The 27,744-nt window shown below is 38.1% G+C and overlaps 1 protein-coding gene across 19 annotated transcripts; it reads right to left on the reverse strand.

The window, feature by feature from the left end:
- On the reverse strand, positions 1–27,744 carry BCLAF1 (BCL2 associated transcription factor 1). 19 transcript variants are annotated; one of them, XR_005291811.2, is made up of 14 exons: positions 27,071–27,288; positions 22,860–22,931; positions 18,897–19,019; positions 17,394–18,299; positions 13,809–14,480; positions 13,524–13,693; positions 10,592–10,697; positions 9,537–9,621; positions 8,735–8,910; positions 7,398–7,578; positions 3,768–3,914; positions 1,689–1,788; positions 1,327–1,414; positions 1–618 (listed from the first exon to the last, which is right to left on the reverse strand). XR_005291811.2 is itself a non-coding variant. In XM_043511027.1 (13 exons), exons 3-13 carry the CDS (start codon positions 18,998–19,000, stop codon positions 1,409–1,411), a joined length of 2,763 nt encoding a protein of 920 aa, XP_043366962.1. In that variant the 5' UTR covers positions 19,001–19,019; positions 22,860–22,931; positions 27,590–27,744; the 3' UTR covers positions 1,040–1,408. The 19 variants fall into 19 exon arrangements, 15 of the variants coding, with proteins under 15 accessions (XP_043366962.1, XP_043366964.1, XP_043366961.1 ...); XR_005291810.2 differs by having other exon boundaries at positions 1,579–1,788; XR_006279989.1 differs by having other exon boundaries at positions 1,518–1,788.

Consider the following 27,744-nt stretch of genomic DNA (forward strand, 5'->3'; position numbering starts at 1 on the left):
TTTTAAAAACTTTTAGATTTTTATTCCATATAAGACTGTAAACTTAATAGAGAATTCACACTTGTCAGAATATTTACCTGAAGAGGAAAGCCCATGTAAAGAAATTGAAAAGGTAGTTTTATGAACTGGAACAAAGACTGACACAAAGGGCAGCTGGATTAATAGTGCCACAAACTTTTTGACTAAAACTTTCTATTGGTAACCCACGAGTCACCAATTAAAACTCTTCAAAACGTAGTCTTGAGAGTGTCATTGTGTGTTATTCACTGTGTTTGAAAAGCTTTAAGATAGTAACTAGTGCTCCATTCAGAAGACTTCATACATTATGCATGCAAAGTCTGAAATATACTAAACAGATTTTCCTTAAAGTAACTCTTTTCCCACTAGTGGTTTACCTTGTTCTGTCATATGCAAAAATGGAACATGCATTTGGAATGTAGGACAAATCTTCCGGTTACAGTGTATAGAAGTCAAGCTACTTTTTGAGCTGTTGCACAAACAGTTGAGGCATTTCCCCAGTAGCGGTATATGGACGGAGAAACGTAGCACCTGTTATGCTACAGCTATACTTGTCATATTTAGATCTGTTCAGAAGAGAGCTCCCATCGTGGGGGTGGTCTAGAAATGTGAATGTATGACAATGTTAATACAGGTTTGTATACATCTCCATCCACATTCATTTTAAGGGATACTGAAATACTTTAGCTCTCAAACATGATCCACAGCAAGTTTTCTGCAGTTATTAAAGCAGAAAGTGATCTGCATTAGTCTTGTAGTGTAGTTCCCATCAAGCTATGGTTAGGATTGCTGTAGCAAACCAGAAGACTATTTTCAAATACACTGCATTTCAGTCTGTTCACTGTGAAAAGTGTTTTATAAAAGAGACTGGCTTAAGGCAGCAATCTTTTAACACTACTTTTGGATGGGTGGCAAAACACAACAGAGTTTGCTCTGGTTCATTCCATCTAAGAAAAACACTAACTTCATTGTGATTGAGACTGAGTAGTACTAATTTATAAAAAAAATGCTCTTCCAAGAATTCAGGTATGCAGAGCTATAAGTTTACTTCAGAATAAAACACAGCGTCAGGGGAGAATCAAAACTTTTGAGTTGCACTTGACCATATCTTTTGGACAGAGCAGAATTACACTGTATATAACAGACAGTAAAAGTTCTTAAAAGATGATAATTACAAATATCATTTTACTTTCTACCTGTACGATCGTCAACATACAGTTTACTATATCAAGATCTCTAAAGGCTTAAAACAAAAAAACAATCCCTCTAAACTACTTTTAAACAGTAAAATTTAAGTAAAATGCTTACATTCATTTGACGACAAAAAAATATTAAAAATGCTGTGTGGGTGGTGCAAGAGCTGCTTTTTCAGCTGGAATTTTTCTTCATATTACTCCTGTAGAAATAAAGAAAATAAGGATGAGTTGCCCCCATTTGTCCATTACCGCAGATGCATGAAAATAATTTTTAAATGAAAACTATTTTGTCAATTTTATCACTTAGGGTATGGTGAGGAAGGAAATCTGTTCTTCAATTCACCGACAAGCCAGAATTTTCTACCTTTTCTTCTTTGCGTCTGTCCTTTTCTTCATTATTTTCCATTGTTTCTTCTTCATCTTCCACAAGCCCATCCCCTTGGTATTTGTCATGTGTCCACTTTGGACTGCTACCTGATTTTTTGAAGTTAAACCGCCCTCTGCCACGCTGGAAAGTGCCACGGCCTCTTCCTCTTTTGGCCCAATAATCCACACCATCATCTCTGTCATCATGCTAAGGTAATATAGGTTAAACAGAACAAGGATGAGTTAAATGAACAACATTCTTAGACATGTGTAATGCCATAACATGTAGGCACCTTAAATTCAATGCACTATCAAGTGTATTTTATATATAATCTGTACAAGGTTTTCCGGAGAATACTCTAGTAGTTTAAACCCACAGTTTAACCTATATTTTATAATTGATAAGGTTTGTCCTCATACTGTAAACAAACATTTGAAATACAGTTTTAGAAATGACAAAGTCTTAATTTATTTGTGAAGAATCATATCTGAGAGGTCTTGTCCTATGTGGGACTACTCAAACTTCCACTTAAAAGATGGGCAATAAACCAGTTATTTAATGAAATTTACCAACTTTAACCGTGCCACTCTATTTTCACAATCTTCTGCAATGGTTGGAAGTACTGCCTTTCACATGCTACCTGATATATTCTGCTGCTGCTGGCAGTATGCAAAAGAGAGAGGGGTGGCTCAATAGTTTCCACACAATTGAAAAGCAGAAGCTGACTACTAATTAATAGGCAAATTCCTCTAGCCTCTCTCTTACTACAAACTTTTAGTTTTGCTGATTTATTTTAATATCACAAAAATAGTATTTCATATTCTAGAAAAGCCAAAGTGGTTTCTTTTAAGCAAAAGTGATAACATATATATATATAGCACTCTGAAAGCCTACCTCATTGTATAGTAATATCACATTGTGATGTGATTTTAATAATGCAGTTTTCCCCCATTCAGTATTTGTAACATTATTTGAAAAAGTGCTTAACCTTTGGAATTTAGTGCTACTATTGAGGATGACAAAACATCTTCCATTAGTGCTTGACTAGAAAATAAGGCTTACAGGTAAATCCAAATTTTGTAAGTCTTCTGAACCTTAATAAAAAATTAACGTTTTGTAAACAAGTTTTGGATAGGAGACCATGTTCAAATTTCAAAAACAGATTTGGATTTTGTGGGGGCGGGGGGGAATTCAGGTTTAGTTGTATGAGGTAAGAGCAGAGGCCCTAGGTTTCAAATATAAAAACTGTTAATCCCTTCTATGAGGAAGAAACAAAGCTAAAGTATTCTAAGGGACCCCAAAAGAGTGCAGTGAAGAAACAACACTAAAGTTCCTCTTGCCTAAGCCCATTAAAATTCCTTCCAGAATTATTGGTGGAGATATTCCTGTATGAAACTTTTTATTATTCTATAGTAATTTACTGACTAAAGTTCAGATATCACTATACAAATGTAGAAAGTTTATCAGAAATGGACTTGTAATTTTTACCATTTAATATTATAGTATTAGTATTTTATTATCATTTGAAAATCCACTTAATAAAGAGAGATTAAGTAGCACAAGCAGAAGAGAGGCTGCATATTCAACAAGAGATATCTTGGTCAATGATCTTAACTACCCTTCTTTTGATACCAGTATGGGAAAGTAATATTTAACATATGTCAGAGTATTTTAATGCATCTCACTACAATCCATGTGTGCCGCTCCGCCTCCCTCTCCCCCCACAATATTGTATGCTGCCATCTACTCATGCCACACTTTTGCAGGACTCTCAGGCACAGAGGCACCAAGCATCAGTGTCTGCTTTAAATCCACTGGGGGGAAACACTCGAGTTGGTTTGGGAGGTTTGTGTGTGTTTGTTTTAATATTTTAGGCTGTACATGGTAGGTTGTCACTCTTCCTCATTCGCAACCCCAAATAACAGAAAAAAGCAGGCGTGGTGGGGGATGTCCTCTCTGAAGTGACCTGCTACTGTTGCCCACCACTCTGCTGCAGAGGGATAGAAGGGAAGCAGGTACTGGGCCAACTAGGACCCAGATGCTCTCATAGTAATAATATGCTAAAGTCATTGACAACTACCAGCACAGAAGCAGCATGCACATAGACACCCGCCTCTTTAACATCAGTTATAAAATATGCTTTGATAAAAGATGCATGCATTACATATAAGTTTTCCATCACCCACCAAGAAGTATTTCTTGCTTTTTGGGGTATATTCAGGATCCCACTCCTCTTCCTTCGGTCTCTTTTGAAAAGTAGCATTTGAGTTGCTGGGACCAGTATTTGTTCCAGCAAAAACTCCTCTGGCTCTTCCTCTGCCCCTAATTCGAAACTGATTAACCAAAATGTTTATGTATTTAATCAATATGCATATAGTCACAAAGCAAATATTTAAGTTCAACTGTATTAACCAAAAGGTTATTTCTGTATTCTTTCCTCAATACATAAACATAAAACAGCAGTTTAAGAATTCACATGTAAATACTTTAAGTCTAATGTACTAAGTATGCACTTTGAGCTAACAATCCTCTCTATTCAGCTGAAGTACATTCAAATATGTTTAGGGGATTTTTAGTATGGTTTACCCATAATGTGAAACTGAAGGAACTGACTGACCAAAAAGGGGGAGGAGTGCAGAAAAGAACATGAGACATGGACAGTTTAATAATAATTATCTCTGAATAGAATTAGACTAAACAGACCAGTGAAGGATTCACAAGACTTATCAAGTTTCAGAGTAGCAGCCATGTTAGTCTGTATTCGCAAAAAGAAAAGGAGTACTTGTGGCACCTTAGAGACTAACAAATTTATTTGAGAATAAGCTTTCGTGAGCTAGAGCTCACTTCATCGCTCAAATAAATTTGTTAGTCTCTAAGGTGCCACAAGTACTCCTTTTCTTTTTGCGAAGACTTATCAAGACACTGAAAGCAACAAACTAAAATGGAGACTTGAGAATGATAATTTGGAAACTTGACAATGATAATTTGGAAAGTGTTGAATATATAATATTAAGACGACTGTACAGGAGCAGAAGTGCGGGTTTTTAGAAAGGTAATCTGGAATGAATATATACACACACACACACACACACACACTATACATACACACACAATTTTAGAGTAAATGCATAAATTTAGGAAATACTTTGGCCTCTGATATCCTCTGAATCCTCTTCATTGCAAAATTAGAGTATGACAGGGGACACTGTCACTGTGAAGGAGAAAATAGCATTTGGAAAACAGAATGTTGCTAAGATCAAAGCCCAAGTCAGCCCAAGAGGCTGATATTCCATCAATCATATGAGTTGGGCTATGGTGGCTATTTTAGTAATCCTACATTACAAGACAGTCTAGGTAATATAGCCCAAAATCATGCTACTGTTGTGGGCCTACCTGTTTCAGGGCATGACAGAAAAAGAGGGGGAGACTTTTTGCATAAAGACAGCTCCCTTTTTAGTCTGGGTAGAGCTCGAATGAAGAACCTTTAAGGGACTCTAAAAGTAAGATCAGAAAACGTGGTTGCAGGCTATTCACTCTGATAGAAGAGCAGATATGAATGCTTTCATTATGTTTATGGGTTTACATTATATAAAATGTGTGTGTATCTCATTTTGTAAATATATACTGCAACCTGCTGGTGGAAATCTCAGTCATGGTTTTTGGTGGAATAGGCATCTTTGAGTTTGCACCTAAGCAAATCTACTCCTTTTTGGCCAGCCAGCCAGGCTATACCATAATAGCCCTGAACACAAAAGGGAAGATTTTGTTGCAAATTAAAGTTTTTTTTATCCAAAAAAAACCCATGAACTGGAATAGCCTACTAAACTAGAGGACAAAGACATTTCACTTTACCTGTACTGGTAAAAAACTATATGATCTAGTTTATGATTGTAGACAGAAGGTGCAAGCTTATCTGTCAGGCCTGTCTAGATATCTATTGTCACAATAGTCTTGGGTTGGTCAATAAGCCTATACATAAATATCACTGTCTAAAAGGGTAAATTAGTAAGGAGTACCATTATTTCTCATTTAAAGCATCCTGCAAGTTGTTACTATACAATCATCAGAAATCAGGCATGTCAGAGACCCATTCAATTACCAGCACATCTCCCTACCTAAATTACATATGCTGCAATGTTTCTTCCAGTACATTTGTCCAATTGAGTTTTAAGATTAGCAAGCACTGAAGCATCTACAAGTTTTATTAGGAAACTCTTCTTGTTAGTAAGATATTAGACTGTGGAAGAGTTTACTGATTTTCAGCCCTAATTTTCCCTTTCAATTTTATCCCATTATTCCTAGCTATACACCTGTGTATCATGCTAAACTCCTCTTAGCCCTTGGAAATTACTCCATCCAAGTACATGTTGACTTATGTCCCCGTTAGTCATTTTGTAGCAGAACTATACATATTTAATTTTTTAAATCTTTCCTTATAAAATCAACCCTGTGAATATTTTTGTTGTTCTCTTTTTAATCAGGAGGTGCCTAGAACTGAGTAGTGTTGCATGTGCAGCACACCACAGTTGTATAGAGAAGGCATATTAGCAACCCACTTTGATGCCATTTTATATGCAGCTAAAAGTTGCACTGGCCATTTTTGTAGTCATATAACATTGCTTGTTTATATCTAATCTATTGTCTCTTTCAGCATAACTGATTCAGTATCACAGGTTACATGAAGGAGTCATCAGGATAGTTTAGTTACTCCCTCCCAAAGAATCTGTATGTTTGGAATTTTTCCCCAAGACGTAGCTTGCAATGTTCAAAGCTATAGCTCCTAATGTTTACTTCCTGCCTATGTTCCTAATCTCTAGAGGTCTCTTTTACTGTTTCTTGGTCCTCACTGGTGTTTGCACATTTTTCAGTTTAGGATCAGTGAACTACATTAACATGCTGTTTACATCGTTTTATTGAGTAGTGAATTTTAAAACCACTGTCTGTGGACTTTGGTCAACACATTTCCAAATCACAATACTAACCACCTTCCAGCCTTCAACCAGTTAGCTTTGCTGCTGCCTGTAGTCCAGTCCAGGACATTCAGAGAAACACTAACAAACAAAAGCAAGCAGCCCTGCTTTCCCCAGCACAGCTGCTTCAAGGCTCTGTCAGGGGTATAAATTCAGCCATGTACAAGTTTGTGAACAACAACAAAATGGAAGGGGTAGCAAACACAGATGGACATAACCAAACTGCAAAGTGACCTGGAAAAACTGGAAGCACTGGGGATTACAGGCAACAAACAGCAAAATGTAATCTTAATAAATTGATATTAGTACATTTAAAATCCTGCCCCAAGTAAAAGAAACCAACTGCACAGATACAAACTAGCAAGCAATAACCAAGCAGCCACACCCCTAGCATTAACAAGGATTTGGGTTTTTTTCTTGTCTCTACTACTGTCCTGATAAGACACTTCTCTGTAATCCATTGCTATTGTTGCTGTGAGGGAAGTCTTGGAAGGAGAGTTGTCTAAAAAAAGGTTTCTCACTTCTGCTGTGGTCCATAATATGAAAAAGTGTTTGAACTTGTTATTCTGAATAATTAACCAAAAGAAGGACTACCCTATTAGACACGTCAGCTTGTTAAACTATTGTTAGTTACCTTTTGTTTTTCATTTTCAGCTGGTTTGAGTAAACACATTTAGATCCAAGCAATTCTGAACAGCACACAATAGTGTGCATGCTTCAACATGATACTTCTAAAATAAAACACTACACATCTTAATATTGTTAAAATGGATCCTAGAGTCATGCAAATTACTTAACATTGCTTTAAGGTAATAATAGTTTTGGAGGGAGCAGAGAAAGACTTACAAAGGTGCCTCTCGGCCTGCTGACTCCTGTAAAACCTGAATATTCTTTCTGCTCATGGTGGGTTTTGAACTCTTCATCTCTTTCTTTCTTGCCATCTTTTTCTTCTCGTGAACTGGATGAGGCAGAAGACGGGGATGAAGATGAGGAAGATCGAGAACGGTCTTGCTCTCTTTTTTGTTTACTGAAAAATAAAAAAAACATACTTTGTGCTGTTTTAAAAATAGATACCCTGTAGCATGCTACACTAAAGGAGGTCTCTGTTTATGTAAAAGCTACTTCCCCCTCAGGTTATAAATCATCCATAAAATATGTACTTCAGATTTTAAGATGGAGTATAATTTCACTTTTCATCCTCCTTCCATATCTTTAAAATATATTGTGCAAATACTATTGCTAATTAGTTGGAAACCAGTAGACTGCAAAATTACTTCTCTGGTTTTTGATTCAACGAAGAGTGGCCTATTTAACTGCCATTTTGGGGGTAGCAAAAGGGAAAGAAGGGAGGAAAACCCTTGGAGCAAAAGTTATAAATTTTAAGTTAATTGAGTTTCCACATATTGTTGAAAATAGCAGATATATTTTGGGCATCCCTATGTGGATACCAGTACAAAACTAGCCAGTGGATGACAGTGTGGATACCAGAGGCAGAAAGTAAATGGGAAAAATGAAGCACAAGTAAAATCCATCATATACCCAGTGTAAAGCAAGAGAGAGGAAGAAAAAAAAAAAAAAAACTAATGCAAGACTCTGTATTCAGTAACCCCATATTGGCAGTGTTTTGACACAATTTACAAGATTTTAATACAACACCCAATAGGTCATACCTGAAATATCTCTTACCACAGCTATAAAGTATCCACTGAAACATAACTATTAAAAACTAACATTGTTCCTTAAAAACAGCCCACTGGCTTTAGAAAAATAAATACGTCTCCCTTCTCGCCCATGTTAAACCTAGATATCAGTAATTCTCCTCATACTCTGGGTGTTATGAGTTGAAAAAGTGCGGAATCAAGCATAACGAACCAAAGTTCTTACACAAACTGTTTACAGAAATGTACTGCATTGAAGTCCAACCTCCTGATGTAGCCTGGATAATAGGACAGATTAATTTGTCATTTTTTTTTCAGTGTTAGCTTGCTATTCCAAAGTTTTTGTCCTCATCCACCATAAGCCGTGTAAAAGACAGATAATACATTTTTGCTGTAAAACAAATAATTTTAATTGTTTAAATTTAAATGTTCCATTACACAGTGAAAATTGAAAGCAATTAAGCTTACAATTACAAAAGGCTAATTAGAAACTAAAAAACCTACTTAGAAAGTTCAAGTATTTACCTGTCATCTTTGTAAGGTTTGTAATCCTTGTAATCTTTTGGAGTTTTCTCCTGCTTTCTTGATCCACTGCTTTCCCTGGAACCTTTAGAGTCCCCTCGTTCTTTACTTCGCTCTTTTCTACGACGGTCAATGTCGTGCCGAAGATCAGCAGAATCGCATCTTAATTTTTTATCTCCCTGTGAAAGGAACAGATTTCAGGAACAGCATTTTAAAATGGAAAAATCCAGAAGAGACAGAAGTTGGCCTCCCATTTGCACTATCTCCAAATTTCTAAAGAAATAACAGTTTGCCTAGTTTCAACATTCTTCAGAACATTTAGTTGATTTTTAAATGACAGAAAGTTGTTTGGCTTTTCTGACTATGCCTGATGATTTTTTAAAACTATCTAGGAATTTAGCTTCTGAGAAGATGTTCCGCCAAATCACCAGGGAGATCTATTTTTACAAGCGAACTGTCAGGTTTGTACAGGTAGATTAATATTTAGTACAATGTATTCTGAAGAACTGTGTTATTAGGACAGCATAAACAGCTGATTAATTCAGCTACAACAACTGCAAATAAGCTGTTTTCTTGATTTCTAGTCCTTGGGTCAGCTAAGTGCTGCAAAATCAGGAAAACTGGAAGGAATCTAACATATTTTGTCCAAGGCCAGAGATGAGGAATAGTCTAGTTCCAAGTACTCTTTGGGCTATAAATACAAATCAAAAGAAAAATACTCCACCTTGAAGTTTAGATTCAAAAAGGATATACACATTATTTTACTAAATCTAGAATATCAATTTAATATTAACTCAGAACCTACTTTTTGACTTTCTTCTTTAAAGACTCTCTCTTCACCTGCTAAACGGGTATGCTTCCTCAGGGCAGTTGGAGAGATGTCAATCCTCCTAAATGTAAAATAAAAAAAGCGTCTAGCCATAGATGCAGGGGATCGTTTATGGCTTCCTGTGTTTCTTTTGGACGTTTAAGAAAATAAAGAAATTAAGAGCTACTCTATTTTTCAGCAGCACGATCTTTTTATTTACAGTATTAGGTCCCTATAATCCCTTTAAATCTATACAGATAATGAAAAATCTGGTTTTGTCCAATAATATACATTAAACATACGCATGTGCAATTATGACAATTTTGCTTTTCCCTTATTTTTAAAGATGTAAAAGCCTTAATGGGTTATGTATTTCAAGAGCTCTGTAAAAGTGATCAACTCATTAAAACTACCTCATGCTAAACAGAGGTTAATAACATCCTTTTAAAAGTAGAAAAGGAAAAAAATAGTTCAAAAGTATTTCTTTTATGCAGAATACTGACTATAGAGACAGTATACTTAACCTCAGACATGTAACATATACTCAAAATAAGGCATGCAGCCTTTTATAACTAATTCCAATGGTTAGCACTCATATATATATGCCCTACCTTTGCTTACCTTTCAGGCACTAACACAGCTCAGGTTTTTATTTTCAAACTGCTGTAAATTATTAATGCAGTTCAAATGTTAATGATGAAGTCACAATATGAACTAGCTCACATATGAGAATAATAAGCACTCAAGTGGTGTTTTTCCATCTTCAAAATAGTTAAGCCTCAATGCTCAATACTGCATGGGAGGCAGGTAATTATAGCCCAAAAGAGATACTGAGGCAGACAAAAAGACTTGCCACAAAGCCTCGTATAGAGCTGGAGTTGGGATTAGAATCCAGGAGTTCCAGGCTCCTAGTCCTGTGCTCAGACCAGTTCATGCCTCTCTCAGGTGAAGAATTCAGAGATAATTAGAAAAGCATTTAGGGGTTCTTATAAGAAATATAATTTGTTACTTCATTGACGTAAGCAGCATCTAGTAATGCAACTGGCATATACCTGTGTATTTCTGGGCTCTTTTGCCGGGTGCAATGTTCTTCAGTAGCTTTTTGATATGCAGTGAACCTCTCATTTAGGGTCATTCCAGCTGACTTGAAGTATTGTTCTGTTGGTTACAGAGGAAAATTCTCTCTAGTTAGTTAAATTCCACCTACATAAGTATTTCCATTCTTGACAGAAAGGTACATAGCAGGCCAAAAAAAAAAAATTATCAGAAGAAGAGGCAAATCTGTTAGAGGATTTTTCCCACTCTTACCCTTCTTGTAGCCTCAACGAGCAGATAATAGCAGCACACAACACCACTGCAAGCTTCCTCACAGGTATGCCCTGCTAGTACTAGAACTAATTCAAGTACTACAAACTCATCAGAGTCAGACTCTTCCCTTTTTACTAACACATTTTCCTCTGATGGAGGAAAAGGAGCAGCTGTTTAGATTTCCTTCTTTACACTTTGCCCAGAGGAGCAGATGAAGTTATATTGAGTTAGTATTTGCAGGGAACAAAGAATTTCCAAATAAATTTAATTTTTAATGCAAGACAATTAGTTTTGACAGAACATTTAAACAATTTATGCATCAAGAATTACATGTTGACTTATTAAATGTAAGTTATTTCTTAAAAGAACGCAACTTTTCCTTTAGAAACAGAGATGATAAAATTATCCAAGTCAATTAACAGCCCTACAGCTGAATATATTCATTTAAGCATCTGGCATCTTGGCAAACCTGACAGCTTCTCTAACAAACAAATTTTCTTTTGGCTTTTGAGACAGTTAAAATTCGTAATAGCAACACTGAATTTTTAAAGACCAGCTCAACAAATATGTTTAAATGTAAAATAGAAAGACGTATAAAGTCATGAACTATGAAATGTTACATATGAAAGCAAGCTATCTGCTTAACAGGTCAACATACATCTGTATCAACTTACCGCCCAACATCCAGCACATGTCTCATAACCAATCATTAAACTTGAAACGGCCACTACAAGGGTAGTGCCTCAATCATAATTCCATCAAACCCAGGAATTTGAGCTAGCAACTCAGTATTTATGCCATTTTTGCCAGGAAGACAGAAGGTTCAACTTTGCCTGTTTTTGCATCTGTATCTTTCAACAGCTATTTTACTTTTGTAACATGGATTTTGCCATTTCAAAACACATTCCAGGACCTAGTTACAATGAAAAAGAAAACATCACTGGGCATTTTCAGCTCTATATTAATAAAGAGCTGTTCAGACCAGTTGCATCACACCAATAATGAATCAAAACTTCAGTTCTTTAAAAAAAGAAAAGTTACTAAAATCTGATCACAAAAAAGTAATTTTGAAGTGTGCAGAAAGGCTAAAAGTTTTAGAAACAAAATATGGTATACACACATCAAATAACTTGGCCACAGACTGGCTGATAAACAGTTATATTTCCCAGCCAGATGTTAAGACTTCACCTATCACATTTACAGAGACAGTTTAAGTCATCTATTCATTCATCAACATGCAAGAGATTTAGAAACAATGCCCCCTTCTCAAGCCCCAGTCCTGCACCATGTAAGTCAATGGGACCTTTGCCACTAACTTCAATGTAGGATCAAGCTCTAAATCCCTGACATATCAAAAAGAGAATAGATACTTTGGTTTCAAATGTCAATATGTAGTCAGCTAATAATTAGCAAAGGATTTTTTATTAAATAACCTTTATAACTGCTCTACAAAGCCTCTTTGCAAAAATACTTATTTTGCAACCAACTCAAATTTCAGAAAAGCCTTGGTCCCTCTAGCTATTTATTACGTAGTATTTTTTTGGATGTTCAGCACACCAATTTAGCACATCGAAAGTATCTTAATAATGAATGCGTAACTACGGTTATATTAAAATTGGTCAGCTGATCAGGTGGCTCTTATTCTAGGAAATTTAAAAACTCGATTCCCTCTTCTGTTGTGAAACACCAACAATTTTCATCACCAAGGTCTTTTGTCTTAATTAGTTCATTAAGAAAGATGAAGATGACATATGTGTGGCAACAAATAAGAAATGCTTTGCTAACAAAAAAAGTTGGTGCTCATTTCAGAAACTCTGTAAATGTCCTCACACATTAGACAAAAGGACTGTACTCAGACAGACAATACTGAGTCTCTGACTAATAAGGCTGCAAAGTATTTTATACTTAATTGAGATATAGGAAATCATCCCTCTTTATTGGGATGATTCCCAAGGAACTGATTTAGCCTAATGATAATGAAAGCTAATAACTGTTGCTCAATCAGAAACAAATTAGTATATAATCCATTTAAGAGGGATGAATTTGGACAGTGCCAAGTGTCATAGCAATATGACAAGTATGAAATTCTATGCTCCGGTGTCACATAAACTGCCAAATAAAGAATGAAAACAAGATGAAATTTCATTAGTTTTATTTTTGTATATTTATTGCATATAGTTTTTATTCTTTTCATACTTTAAAAAAATATTTTCTGAAGAGTGATACTGGGATGTCCCAATCAAAGGATTCTACGGTATTTTCACATTATATAGAGTAATTTGCCAACAGAAATCACAATCACTAAACATGAGAATTAGCAATCTCAAAGAAATCTAAACATTGGCCAATATACAGTTTAGTAAATATAGAACATTTAAACTTGAGTGCAAAAATTCACAAATTGTCCACAGCTTATTTCACTGTATAATACAGTTTATCAAAATTTACAAAATTGGTATTACTGCTATAGTTTTCTGGAACTAGCTGTGCAGTCTTTTTGGGGGTTATTTTAAGATGACCTCTTCTCAAAAGGAAAAAAAAAGTGTGAATAAATCAGTATGAAGAAACAGAGAATTGAGTTGTCTCTTTACTAGTGACATCAAGCAGGTTTATCTGTAATTGACCATTTTTCTAAATCCTGATGCTGGTATTTGCTGTGGTAAACTGAGTACATACCTTTGACATGATGAACCAAAGACACAACGTGCTGAATAAATGACTCTGACGTGCTTTTGCTGGCCTGTGGCAACTTAATGTGGTCAAAGATGGATCGGAACTCTTGCTCCTTCTTGACAGAATGGACAAGCGTACTAGCAAGCAGCCTGTCTTTAGTCAAGGAAGCAGGTCTAAAATGCATCAACAAGAAAAAGAGAGAGACAAAAAGAAACCAGTGGTTTAAATAATGTCTAGGTAAACTCTGTATGTGGGTGAGGAAGTGTACTGTGAATTGGGATAATTTACCTATTGGAATCATCAAGAGGTACTGGTGCCATTTTGAGCTTAACTTCAGGACGATGGGAGTCACTGGCTATCATTTTGATCCTAAGTGGGCTCTCCTCTCGGAAGGTGGATTTTTCTCTCGCATCCAGATTCTTGTGTAGAGGGGGACTGTAATCAAAGAGTTCTTTGAGCTTTTCAGACTTTACCTGCTCAGGTGACTGAGTTTCTTTCTTCACCATTATTCTCTCAGAACTTTTGTCGTCTTCCTTGTGCTTATCTTTTGTTGCACTAGGCCTTTCCACTACATAGCCAGTCTCTTTAAGTTTATAACTCTTGTCTTCTCTAAATCCATCACTCTCTCTATTGCCCTTCATTGAAATTTTAGATTTGTATTTGGTTCCTTCCTCCTCAGCATTCCGGTGAGATGCAGTAGCAAAACTTTTACCCTGATCTGCGAGGACAGATTTTCTGAACTGTCCATAATCCTCTGTCTCCTCTGTCTCCTCCCCTTCAGAGTCACTAAACTTTTGCTTCCCAGCATCTTTACCAATGAAATAATCTAAAGCTTCCTGATCCTCCCATTCCCTTTCTCCCTCTATCCTCCCTTTTTCTGATCCTCTCTCCTTCTGGGCCTCTTTCTCCCTGGTATTACCCCTATCAAGCAGGTATACTCTAGACTCTTCATCTGTGTACCTGTGGATAGCAAAGAAGAGGATGGTAACTCTGGATTGCATTCATTCCAGTTCATTTGCATTTCACTTCTGAGTCACCTCAGTATCACAGAATCATCAACACAAAAACAAATTCCACTGAGTAGTTCAACTGTTCAGCATATACTTTTTTGCACAGCATTATTATTACATCCACAGCCACTTATGTGCTATCCTTTGAAAAAAATATATATATGAAAATCCATTTCTACATAAATTCCTAGAAATTGACATCTGGAATTTTTAAAGCTAGTGGTTTGGGGCGTTTTAATTTGGTGCCCAGCTTCAAACACTTTTATGCCTGTCATTTTGTCTGTAGGAGAATCATAGAAAGTTTAGTATTTCAGTTTGCATTTTACTCTTGAATCCTGACATTTCAGGGACAATTCTTTCAACAAAAGTAAAAGGGTACCATTAAAAAAAAACAAAAATGAAAAACCATTTTTAAAATCTTGCTGTGCTTGTAACAGAGATCCACAATTCTATATTGGCATAAGTCATTAGTCACGGAAAGGCCTTGTCTTCAGTACAAAGTTTTGTTGGCAAAAGCTGTCTTTTGCCGACATAACAGCGGAGGCGTACACACTACAAAGCTACTTTTGGCAGCAAAATAAAACCATCTCAACAAGAGGCATAAAACTTTTTGTAGCAAAGTTAAAGCAACAAAGGGACAGTGCAGTCACTGCAGTTTGTTTTGTCTACATAACTAGCTTCCACCAGTATCCCACAAAGCCTGTCATGAGCGCTCTGGTCACTGTTTTGATCTCTGCTGTTCTGCAGGCATGCGCCCCTCCCCTTTCAAAGCTCCAGGAAGTGGCTGACACCTGGGTGTACTGCTCTGTTTGGGGAACAAAGAGCAAATCATTAACATGGAATGCTCCCGTTTTGCCCTGCACTAGGAACACAGGGGCAGGTAGATTGCTGCTGCAGGAGGGGTGGGGGTGGGGGAGAAGAATTGCTGTGCTGCTTTGATATTCCTCGGAGAGCTGCTCAGGAGGCTGTAGGAGAACTCTTAGAAAGAATGACAGAACTATAGGCAGGCAAAGCGGGCTGCTTCAGGAGAGACTGCTGTGCCAAGCAGAGATGGGGGGCTGTTCCCCTCCCCCTGCCTCAGAATAGATCGTCAGCCTGCTGTCTCCCCAGTCCCAGACACACCACTCTCCTCTCTCCCACCCACCCACCCCCACTCTTCAGTTGAAAAAGCAGTGGACAATCTATTAGGATGCCCCTGGAATGATGGGATTGAGAAACCTGCATCACGTGACACTGTACCTGCCCCATGAGGAATTGAAAACCCTTCCCAAAGCACCTTGCAGCCAGCTGCACAGTGGGATAGCGACCACAGTGCACTGCTTTCTTTCTGTGTCAATGCAAGAGCTGTTAGTGTGGATGCACTCTGCCGACACAAGGAGCTAGTGTGGACATGCAAGAGTGGTTTTAATTAAAGTGGCATAACTTTTGCCAACAAAACTTTGTAGTGCAGACAAGGCTTAAGACTTCAGGAATACTGTAAACAACTGTAAACTGGCTTTTCAATCCTCAGTCTACCCTGGGAATTTACACTATCATAGCTACATCTCTCAGGGGTGTGAAAAATCCACTACCTGAGAGACATAGCTAGGCTGACCTAACCCCTGATGTTGACAGTGCAAGGTCAACAAAATAATTCTTCCATCCACCTAGCTACTACCTCTTGGGGAGGTGGATTACCTACACTGAGAGGAGAACCCCTCCTGGCAGCATAAGTAGTGTCCACAATGAAAATGCTACAATGGTACAACTGCAGTGTTGCTGTTGTAGCATTTTCAGTGTAGATATAGCCTCAGGGAGGTGGATTATCTTCGCTAATGGGAGAACCCCTCCCTTTGGCATAAGTAGTGTCTACAGTGCAGCACTGCAGCTGTGCCACTGTAGCAGTTTAAGTGTAGACCTACCCTAACTCCTTTAACATTGCTGAATGCATTTAAAAATTAATGCTTATTTCATTCAGCTCGCACTATCTCAATACAGTATTTTCACGCTAGTAGTTTCCAATATACTCACTGGCAGCAACGTATTTACTTAGGGGAAAATCTGAATCCTGGTGCGTTTATAAGTACATTTATGAATAGCAATTGAGTGACTGAACAATTTAATTTCAGTTCCATAAACAGCATGGACAGAAGCCAGATTGCTTCATTTTTCAATCCATTTTTATAAGAAATCGGACAAAAAGTTAACAGTACATTTTCAGTAAGATTGCTACAGCTTTATTTTTATCCAGAATTCTAACTCTGAAATTGAACATTTGATAATCAGAAAATCTCAGGTGTCACCTTTATAAATATATGCCTAAGCATCTGATGTCAGCTGGAAAATATGTAAATACATTATGTTTTAATGTAGTCCTTCCTCCATGTAGACATAGTTAAGTTCAACAAACCAGTCCAAGATCTGGACTCCTCATAACTCATACACAGACTTAAAACCATTTTCTGGGAGGAGGCGGAGTGGACAGTTTCATTCTATGAGATATGAAAGGTCAGTCTGAACAGAATTTTCTTTTTAGCAAATAAAAATCAGAAAACACCTGGTATATACCACACTCTTTCCATTTAATGTTTTCTTATGAAGCCATTATGGATACTACTAGCGAACAGAACATTTAAAAATACACTGTAAAGGAAAGGGACAACCAACTGTTCCACAACGATACAGTTAAACCAAGAATTTAAAGTATAATAAAAAGGAAAGCTCTTCATGTGTTAAGCTTAAGCATAACTACACTGAAATTAGTAAGCAGTCAAGGCTGTTTCATGCGGCAGTTCAGGAGGCTTATAGGTTCAATAAATGAAGTTCAACAGACTAAACAGGGACATTTTAAGATTCAACACAACTGTTCAGATATAGTTCTTACCTTTTTAGAAACTTTCCACCCTTTGCAGTTTCCTGTTCCCCAGCTTCAGGATAAAATGAGCGCATTCGAGCCTCCTCACGTGGAGCACTCTGTGAAGGGATTGTTTTTCCAGGGCTTCTCCTTGAAGGGATGTGATGCAATGGGCTATTCTGAGAAGGACTGTAGCGACTGGAACCATTTCCAAGGGAACCAGAGCCAGACCTCTCAGGGCTATGTTGAATGGAATGTGAATGTTGAGGTGTGTTTTTAGCTGAGTGAACTGTGCTGAGCAAGGGGGCATCAGAGCAAGATGAACTCTGACTGGGTGGGGAGGCAATAGAAGGACTATGGGGTGACCTTGGACTGTTATCATATGCTGAAAGGCCAGGCCAAATGTCACCAGAAGCTGCTGATGATTTGTTAAAGTCGTCAAGGGACTCAGATGGGTCATGTTCAAATGTATCTTTCTGTTCATCCTGTGATTTACTTTTTAAAGGGCTATCTTGCAAAGGAGCTCCCTCAGTTTTCTTAGCCTGCTTTTCCAGAGACCCACGTCTTTTGGAAGAGACAGGAGATTTGCTGTATGGGGATGAAGAACGAGATGAAGAGGACCTTGGAGACCTGGAAGATCTGTAAGATCGACGAGATCTGCTCCTGGACCTCTGGGAAGACACAGACCTTCGCTTTGGACTTCTGGAACGTGAACGACCCCGCCTAGGGCTTCGGGAGTGTCTTCGATTCCAGACAGGTCTGTAACCTCCACGATGGTATCTACCACCTCCTCCTTGATAATACCCTCTACCTCTTCCTCTGTAACCATAGGGGCGTCTCATTCCTCTATTATTTCTGTAATCTCTGCGATAATCTCTAGAATAAACACGATCCCTACTGCGAGATCGTGAATATGTCCTGGACCGAGACCTAGAACTAAAATTAAAAGAAAAAGTTAGTACATGACAATTCAAAAATCCTTTAAGATAAATAAATATACTAAAACCCTAATGTCAAATGCAATTTGTTGGTAATACACTAAAAGTACATGAGAAATTAACTCTATAATTCATCTTTATTGACTATGTTATGAATAAACTATCAAATAAAAAGACCAGCAGTTTGATGCTGCAAATTAAGTCAGTACTACAAGTTACTTGTGATTTGAAAAGCTATATGTAAAAGTGACAAGCCATCAGGAACAGGACCACACAAATGAAATACCATGTAAAGAAAAAAAAGAAAAAAAAAAAAAGCCAGGAAGCATAATTACATTCTTGTTCTATACCTTGAAGAAGTTCAAGGGTAAAATAAGTGAGGCACTAAATGATTAAAGCAACAATACTAACATCTAGTTCATCTAAGATGAATTAAGACTAAGCTAAACCAAATAAGATGAACTAAGGTCCCAAATTCACTTTTGTTGAAGACCACATGTAAGTGGAGGAGATATTAAAGAAAAGAGCAACTAAACAACACAACATTAAATCAAATTAGCCCAAAGAACTGTAAATTAAAGTACCATCAGTTTACCTGTATCTCTTTTTTCTAGAATGTGATCTCGACCTCGACCTAGAAGTGGACTGAGATCTGGACTTTGATCTTGAAGAATGAGATCTAGAATTAGATCGACCCATTTTCTTCAGTGGATTGCTTCTAACCAAAAGGAAGAACAGTGAAAAAAAGTCAAAGGGAAAACATTTAGATTTCATGTAGCCCAGATTAGTGAATCTTACTGTTATATTGTAAATCAGGCTCTTAATAGAAAGAGAAATAAAATATTTTGGACTAGAAAAAAATCTAACTATATAAAAGTAAATACCACTTTAGCACTTTGGGGAAAAAAAAGATTACATCGAAGACTGACTGGACCATCCTGATTCTTTAAATTACTAATGCTGTCAAGCCACTACCCCAGATCTCTTATGTCCTAACTATTTGGATGGAAGAGCTTTTGGCGAGAGGAGAAAGAGACCAGGATGACAAAGAAATCTCCCCTCAGCAAGAACTCAATGATTTGATAGGGAAGGGGAGGTTTTCTGGTCAATGTGTTTTTCCAACTTTGAACAAGTGAGATGTAGTAGCAGCTTGGAAGGTGTTTTGTACCTGCAATCAAGCACTGAATGTAACCAGTAAGCCAATTTAATGCAATTTTGACAATTTCCCTTTCATCTCACTTTTAAACAAGTTGTCTTCATCCTGAGCAACTCAAAATTCTCCATTTGAAAACTTTAAAATAATTCAGAAGTGTGAAATCAGATTAAAGATTTTTTTTTTAAATCTATTCACCACTGAATGGAAACCATAATTTATATGGGAGAAGTAGCATTAAAGAAAAACTACCTTCTTTCTTTAGTTCACAGTATATGTCTGAGCTACTTCTAAGGCTTCAAACACAGACGAGAATTTGCATCAAAGCTGCCAATTTAAGTAAAATATCTTTTATTTTTTATCTATACTATATGTGCCTTTAAAAAATATTACTGACTGCTGGAAGCACAAAAGCAAGCTATGCACCCAAAATTTACAGCTCTCTCCAGAGCTGCACATATGTGCTAACCCTAAAAAAAAAAAAAAGGACACGAAGAAACACCCAACATTCTGTTTAAGAGAAAGAGTAATTTTGAGCTGTGTGTATTACCCTTCATTCACGTGAACTGAAGCTACGTAGCCTCAATCACATTTCCTCCAATCAAGAATATTTTTTAAGATTCATTTTTTAAAATTTTCTTACAAATTAATATGAAAATTGTTAAAGGCTTTAAGTTTCTTAAGACTACAGCAACTAACTGAATAAAGATACCTGGGGTATAACTAAACAATTTGCAACTGATTATTAGCTGTGTAAACTAACAATCCTGGCTTGATATAATCTTAAAAAAACATCAGCCATAGGGGAAAAAACCCACCCAAAACTTAGTTCTTTCCTGTTTAGCATTTGAAACTTCCTTATGTTCTGTTAAAAACAAAATAACTTTGTTTCAATATCATTTTCCTTTGAACATAACTCAACTTGAAGTGTATTTATTTGAGAGAAAGTGTCAGCTGAGTGCTGACTTGAATTGAAACTCCTGGCAAGTAGTTTGGAGCTTCTGTTTTCAGTGCCTCAGAATCCAAAATCAGCAGTGCTAACAATGATTTAAAATAAGTTAAAGCAAAGGGATAAAATGTATTGATACGGACACTTTATAAAACCCTTTTGTAAAAGCCTAAAGCTAACCTTTATCTATTATTGGCAATACAAGTGCAATAAACCAAGGATATTCTGTCATGCAGCTATGTATATTTTTCAGATGTTGGAGTCAGTCACACACATATTTTTATTATATATATATATATATATATATATAAAAAATAAAAGACAAAAACTTTGTTGACTTTAACAAAGTTGCTACTGTGCATATACACCCTGCTTGCTCTCCACAAGGATCTTTATCAATTAAAGAAATCTAACCACATAACAGTATAAAAGTGAAAATTATATATATATATATATATATATATATATATATATATATATATATATATATACACACACACACACACACACACACACACACACTCAGTTTATGACAGGTTTCAGAGTAGCAGCCGTGTTAGTCTGTATCCGCAAAGAGAAAAAGAGTACTTGTGGCACCTTAGAGACTAACAAATTTATTTGAGCATAAGCTAAAAGTACTTGTGCTCAAATAAATTTGTTAGTCTCTAAGGTGCCACAAGTACTCCTTTTCTTTTTACTTAGTTTACACAATCTCTTACATTTCACTGAGACATTTTACACATGTATATTTAAAAGATTCTGAACAATAAGCATATTTAAATGTATACGTACCTTACCTTAATATTTAATTTTCTACTCTAATGCTGTGTGTGTGTGAGTGTGTGTGTATATAATATAAAACAGCAACTTTAAAGTTCACAGCTTCTTGTTAGTTAATAGAAAAACCAAAACCATGGCCAGTGTAGCGTTTAGGAGCTCCACAGGGGTTCTAATTTCCACTTCCTCACACTGCACTACAGAGCTCTGGAGCTTCTTAGGTTTGTTCAAGTCTGCAGCTCCCCCTGCCTTGCACTGCTCTAAAGAGAGTAGGCATAATCCAGAGGGTATTCCATTTCTATTCTATTTCTCTTAGCATACACTTTATAAAATGCAAGCACTTAACATTTTTTTAAAAATTGGCATGTAACACTATGAAAGTTTGAAGTTTTCCAATCAAGTGTTTAAGTTAAGTGGACTCAAACATATTGCATACTTTCAAAAGCATCCATAACAAAACTTTCATGCCACATTAGAATTTTTTTCAAGTTACAAGGGGAGTGAACATAAGGCTACCATGGTTTCATTATAAATAAAGAACTGTTATTAAGTGGCTCTACATTCAGGATAACTTAGTGATTTAAACACAGGTTGATGAGTTTTCTTTGTAATTTGCAGAAAAACATCCAATTGCCATTCTGAAATAAATCCAAGGCTACAAAACAATTGTGTATAGAACTAGATAAAACACAAACTTGCAAAAGCCAGAACGTTAGTCTTTTAACTCCAAAAAGGCAATCCTCTATTACTTGAGCTTCGGGAAAATGTGTTTACCCAGATGAAATATAGGTCCCATATATTCTCTCTAAACCATGCCAGCCATCTATGATTAAACTACTCATACATAGGCCTGGTCTACACTTAAAAATTACATCGACCTAGCTATATCACTCAAGGCTGTGAAAAATTTCACACTCTGTGCAATGTAGTTAGGACGACCTATCATCCATGTAGATGCATCTAGATCAACACAATACTTCCTTTGACCTAGCTACTACCTCTTGGAGAGGTGGTTTCACTACATACATTAAAAAAAAACCATTGTCAATGTAGGAAGTGTCTACACTGCAGCAGCTATGCCACTGTAGCACTTATAGCCATACTCTAACACCATCAATTCTTTTTTTAATCAAACTGCTTAATTGCAACTAATTTTCTTCAATACTATATTTAAATCTCACTGAAAATTCTTTCACAGGCTATGTGGAAAGTTACACAGTAGTAAATTTTATGACCAGATTTACTAATTTTCTTCAAAGTTTACCGAAAAATTCTCGTTTGTTTTCTGGTAAGCCTGGCTATTTTCAAGTCAAATCAATTTTTCCAGACAGACTAATAAGAGATTAAAAATAGAATTAATAATAGAATGTGATTGCATCCTTAAAATGGAAATAATCTGTTCATAAATTTTCACTGTGACTATTTAGCATTATTGATTATACATTTACAAACTACATTCTAGGACTAGGCATATTCTCAACTGGACATCACATACACATTTTACTAGATGCAAAATATATTGAATACTGAAATTTTAGAAGTAAACATTTTAGCCATACATTCACAAATATTGTAGTCTCTGGAGAATGAAACTATTCAATTTACATGTTTTAAATAGCCAGGTTTAGATCAGACTAGAAATACAAAAATGACAGAAATAAACCAAATGTTAATCTTACCTTAGGCCTCTAGATGTTAATCAATGAAGTGATTTTAAAATTCTGAAAATGTGCTCTCAGAAATATTAATTCCTGTAAAACAAAAATAATTTTGAATGATATGCATATTCAGTTTCCTAAAAAGTTTTATGTGGATGAGGCACAATTTTGTTCAGAAAGGTTTAACATAATATGTGTTCAAAAATATCTCTGAGGAAAATGCTATGTATACATAGTCTAACTGGAATCCTCTTTTTAAATTACATCAATGAAAACTTTATAAGGAGATCTCTATGCAACACCTTATAAGGCTATTAGACATATATATGGATATATTAGATATGTATAGATGCTGAAATGTCCAAAAACATGTACAGGCATTTAAATCCCTAATATTTTCTCATAAAGTTTTCTTTTACAGTCTTATGGGAGCATAAAAGATATGGACAGTAGTTAATCTGCTATCCACCATGTTTCATTGTATAAAAAATTTTGTTCTTTTACACAGACGGAATCAGAATGTCAAAGAGCATATTAGGAAAACATTGCACCAGAATTCAGCACTCCATGATCTGTACAAAGCATCCACAGAAAAATTCTACACAAAGCTTTGGGTTTGTAGAAATAGAAAAATAGAAATTTTAGTCAGTATCTGGCATGTCAGAGTAAATGAACTTGGTCTCAATTTAGGTATTTTACAACCTACAGCACCAAGGTATCTGAGTAACTCACAGCCCTATGTAAATTAAGGGCTCACTCCTACTCCCACTCAACTAAATAGGAATTTTTCCACAGGACTTCAATATTAAGTAGTATTGATGCATAAATGTTTCTGCATCCCAACATTATTTAATAAATTTGGAAAAAAGGCACTCAAATAAGTGTCTACACATGGACCTATTCAGATACAGCTGTTTTCCAAAAGTAGTTAGACACTTCTTGCAAAAGTCAGATTCTGACTAACTCCATGTGCAGGCAAGCCTTTAGAAGAGTTACACATTCTGTTTTCACTATGATATATGAAATTAGATACATCCATTTGTTGCTTTTGGACACAATAAATTGAAAAGATTTGGGGATGATGCATTTGCTACTTTCTCAATGGACAGAGATAATATCTCACGGATTCTTAAACTGGGGGTCACAACCCCTCAGGGGGTCATAAGATTATTACATGGGGGTCACGAGTTGTCAGCCTCCACCCCCAAACTCTGCTTTGCCTCCAGCATTTATAATAGTGTTAAATATTTTAAAATGTGTTTTTAATTTATAAAGGGGGTTGCATTCAGAGGCTTGCTGTGCAAAAGGGGTCACCAATACAAAAGTTTGAGAACCACCGTACCTCAATTTGCAACTGTGTATATATTTTCAGATTTTTCAACATTTTGAGATTATTCTTGCATACGCACGTTTTCAGAGCTATCTGAACGTTAATACTCCTGGAGGAATGCTGTGCCACTGCATACATGCAGAATTCATGTCCCTGCAGATTTTTTTTCTCCACAGAAAATACATTATCAGATAGGAACTGCAATTATGTCTTTTGCCTCCAGGGGCTGCTGTGGCACTAGAACAGAGGGCAGCTGGCTCACCATAGCAGTCAAGGAGTCAAGTGGCACCTTAAAGACTAACCAATCTGTTAAAGACTAACAGATTGGTTAGTCTTTAAGGTGCCACTGGACTCCTCGTTGTTTCTGTGGAAACAGACTAACATGGCTACCCCCTGATACATAGCAGTCAGCAGCTAATAGGGAGAGAGCAGAGGCTGCTTTTTTCACAGCAACATGCCTGCAGGGCCAGGTGAGGGGGGATGGACAGAGCAGGGGGGTCACAAAGACTGGGATTCAGAAGGGCTAGTGGGGGGGGAAACAGACTGGAGCAGGGGCTGAACGGGAGTGGGGGTGCATGGCCACATGAGAATGGGGGGATGGTGGGAGAGCTTAGTGGGGATGCATGGACACATGGGGACAAGGGGAGGCCATGCATGGGGACAGGGATGCAGGAACCCATGAGGATGGGGGGAGGAGGGATACAGGGACACATGGGGACAGGGGCAGATGTGCCTGACTGAATGGGAGAGGCTAGGGGTCAGCCAGGGTCTGCATGGGGGAGGCTCCCCAACAATCCACCCCCCCAAAAAAACTGTTCCATACTTCTCCCATCCACATCCAACAACACTCCAGGCTCACACCCAGGCTCCTTCCCAGCAATTACTTCCCTCTCCCTTAGCTCCTCCGTTACCCGACTCCCACCAAGCTTTTGCATTGCTTCTGAGGGGTATGCAAAATATGTTTCTGTATTCTAGTGTTAATATGCCTAGTAAGAAGAAAAGGTGTACTTGTGGCACCTTAGAGACTAACAAATTTATTTGAGCATAAGCTTTCATGAGCTACAGCTCACTTCATCGGATGCATTCAGTGGAAAATCACCCGATGAAGTGAGCTGTAGCTCACGAAAGCTTATGCTCAAATAAATGTGTTAGTCTCTAAGGTGCCACAAGTACTCCTTTTCTTTTAGCGAATACAGACTAACACGGCTGCTACTCTGAAACCTGTCATTATGCCTAGTAAGGAATCTTTTAGTCAAAAAGCTTTCCTAAATCTTTTCTGTTAACTGTATTATTACAGATGTACTTGTTGACAAGTATTCTGAAATAAATTACCTAAATAATTGAAACTGGAGTATTTTCACAAATAAAGTATGTAGAATTTTTAAATATTGTATGCAGAATTCTCAATTTTTTTATGCAGAACTCCCCCGAAAGTAAAATGAAAATGATTGTCTGTACGCTGTACAGACAAAATATGTCCATCTAAGAAATACTGTGACATGGAAATTTAAGTGAGACAGTGAAATAATAAAACTGATTTTCTCCAGAACTATTTGATTTGAATCATTATTTCCTTAGAGAGAAATGAAAGGATATTACAAAAATATTTGTACATTTAAGTTAATAGAGGTCATGTTGGTGGTAACAAGATTTCTTTATTCTACCAGCAATCAATACACTACAGACATTATTACACACAGGTAGAAATATAAAGAGAAGTCTATGTTTATTTAACATGCAATTGGGAGTCATCATCACAAGGTTTCAAGGAATCCTGCCAGCACATAACTTAGATCCGATGGTAATGTAGGTATTTTAAGCAGCAAATCTCACAATAATCTTGAGCTGGTAGTGGTCTGAACTGTGTGTTTATTTTTCAGAGCAATCACTACAATCCTCTCAGAACAGTGATTTTCAACCTTTCTTCATGTGCAGACCCCTCAAAATTTTCAAATGGAGCTGCAGACCCTTTGGAAATCTTAGGCCATCTGTGCTGACCCCAAGTTGAAAACTACCGCCTTAGAACATAAAAACAGCCACTTTATGCAATGCCAAAGAAGGCTCTGTTTCATGCTCCCTCTGCTCTTTCTACAGTAGAAGGTAACTACTCCTTTAAAGTAGGAAGAGTTGGGCTAAAAGTTTTGCTTCTAAATCTCCAATCGGCTATCAGAGTTGTACTGACTTCACCAATCCTGCTGGTGCATTAAGAAAACAAGAAGCTAATTCCTGCTCCATAAGAAGGAAGGTGAGTGTTTACCGAGTGAACAAAGACTAAGGACATGACGGAAACCTTCCTTTTCAGCTTGGGCGCTCCCTGCGTTTGTGGCACCCGCGCCTAAGCGTGCAGGTCCCCCTGGCTCGGGTCGCTCTTTCACAAAGCGGAGGAAACAGAAAAATGCAAGTTTTAAAAAGGAAAAGGGGGACCACAAAGGCGCCGAGGCGGAGCAGCCTCTCCCCGCGGCAGCGCCCGCCTAGCAGGGCTGAACGGCTTCCTCGCCCGCTCACAGCGCTGCTCCCGCTGAACTGGGCACGGCTCCCTGGGCCGCTCCCGGCAGGCGCCGGCTAAGAGCACGGGGCCTGCCAAGCGATAACGCCCCCGCCGGGCCTGGCGCAGGCCGCCGGCCCACTGCTGGAGGTGGGGCGGCCCCTCGCCAAAGGCACCGCAGCTCCAGGAACCCGCGGCAGCCCCGGGCCTAGCGCGCGCGCGCGCTCCCCGCGGGGGGAGGGTCTGGCGCCCCCGTAGTTTCTCCTCCCCCACCAGCGGCCTGGCCGCGCGGAGCGGAAACCCAAACCCGCCAGAAACTGCGCGAGGCCGCCAGCGCGTTGGCTGGTCCTCGCGGCTCCCAGTTCCCTCCGTTCCCTCCCTGCGGCCCGCGTAGCCGAGCCCACCCTCTGCCCTCACCTGGCGGGCGGCGCTCCCAGCTGCCCTGCTCCCTTATCGCAGCTCGGCGGCCATTTCCCGTCGCCGTGAGGAACAGACTGGGAGGGGAAACCATAGAGAAAAGAGAGAGGAGGACTAGGGCAGCGCGAGACTAGGCCACGTCACTTCCGCTCTGAGCGAGGTAAAGTGGCGCACTCATAAGCAGCACTATGTTGGTCTCGGGCGTCGGCTCTCTGCCCGCAGCAAAGATGGTGGCCAGTGCTTCCGGATTAATCAGGTGACGGTAAACTCAGTCACATGACACCCGGGAGCCTGTGTTCGTGTCCTAAGAAAACGAGCGACCAGAAAGGGATGGGCCCGGGTCCCGCCCCACGCGGAACGACCTGCACTGAGGCCCCCAGAACGGGCCGCGCTCCCGCCATGGCACCTCCTAGCTGAGCGTAACCGCAGGGGAAGGACTCGTCCTGCAGCATCCTGTCTCCCTCCCCAATAGAGTGACCTGCAGGGGGAAGGGCCCCCACCCCTAGGAGAGTTAGTTACCTGTAGGGGAGAGGGTGCGCCCATCCACAGGAAGCTGTGCAAAGATGCGCGCTCTCTCTCTCTCTCTCTGTAAAGCTGAGCACAGCCAGGTCCTCTCTCTGATCCTATCAGTCTTTTCTACAGGACGGAACGAGATCTCTTAACAACAGCGCTTT

Source organism: Dermochelys coriacea, chromosome 3, assembly GCF_009764565.3.
Source record: "Dermochelys coriacea isolate rDerCor1 chromosome 3, rDerCor1.pri.v4, whole genome shotgun sequence".
Classification (NCBI taxonomy): domain Eukaryota; kingdom Metazoa; phylum Chordata; order Testudines; family Dermochelyidae; genus Dermochelys; species Dermochelys coriacea.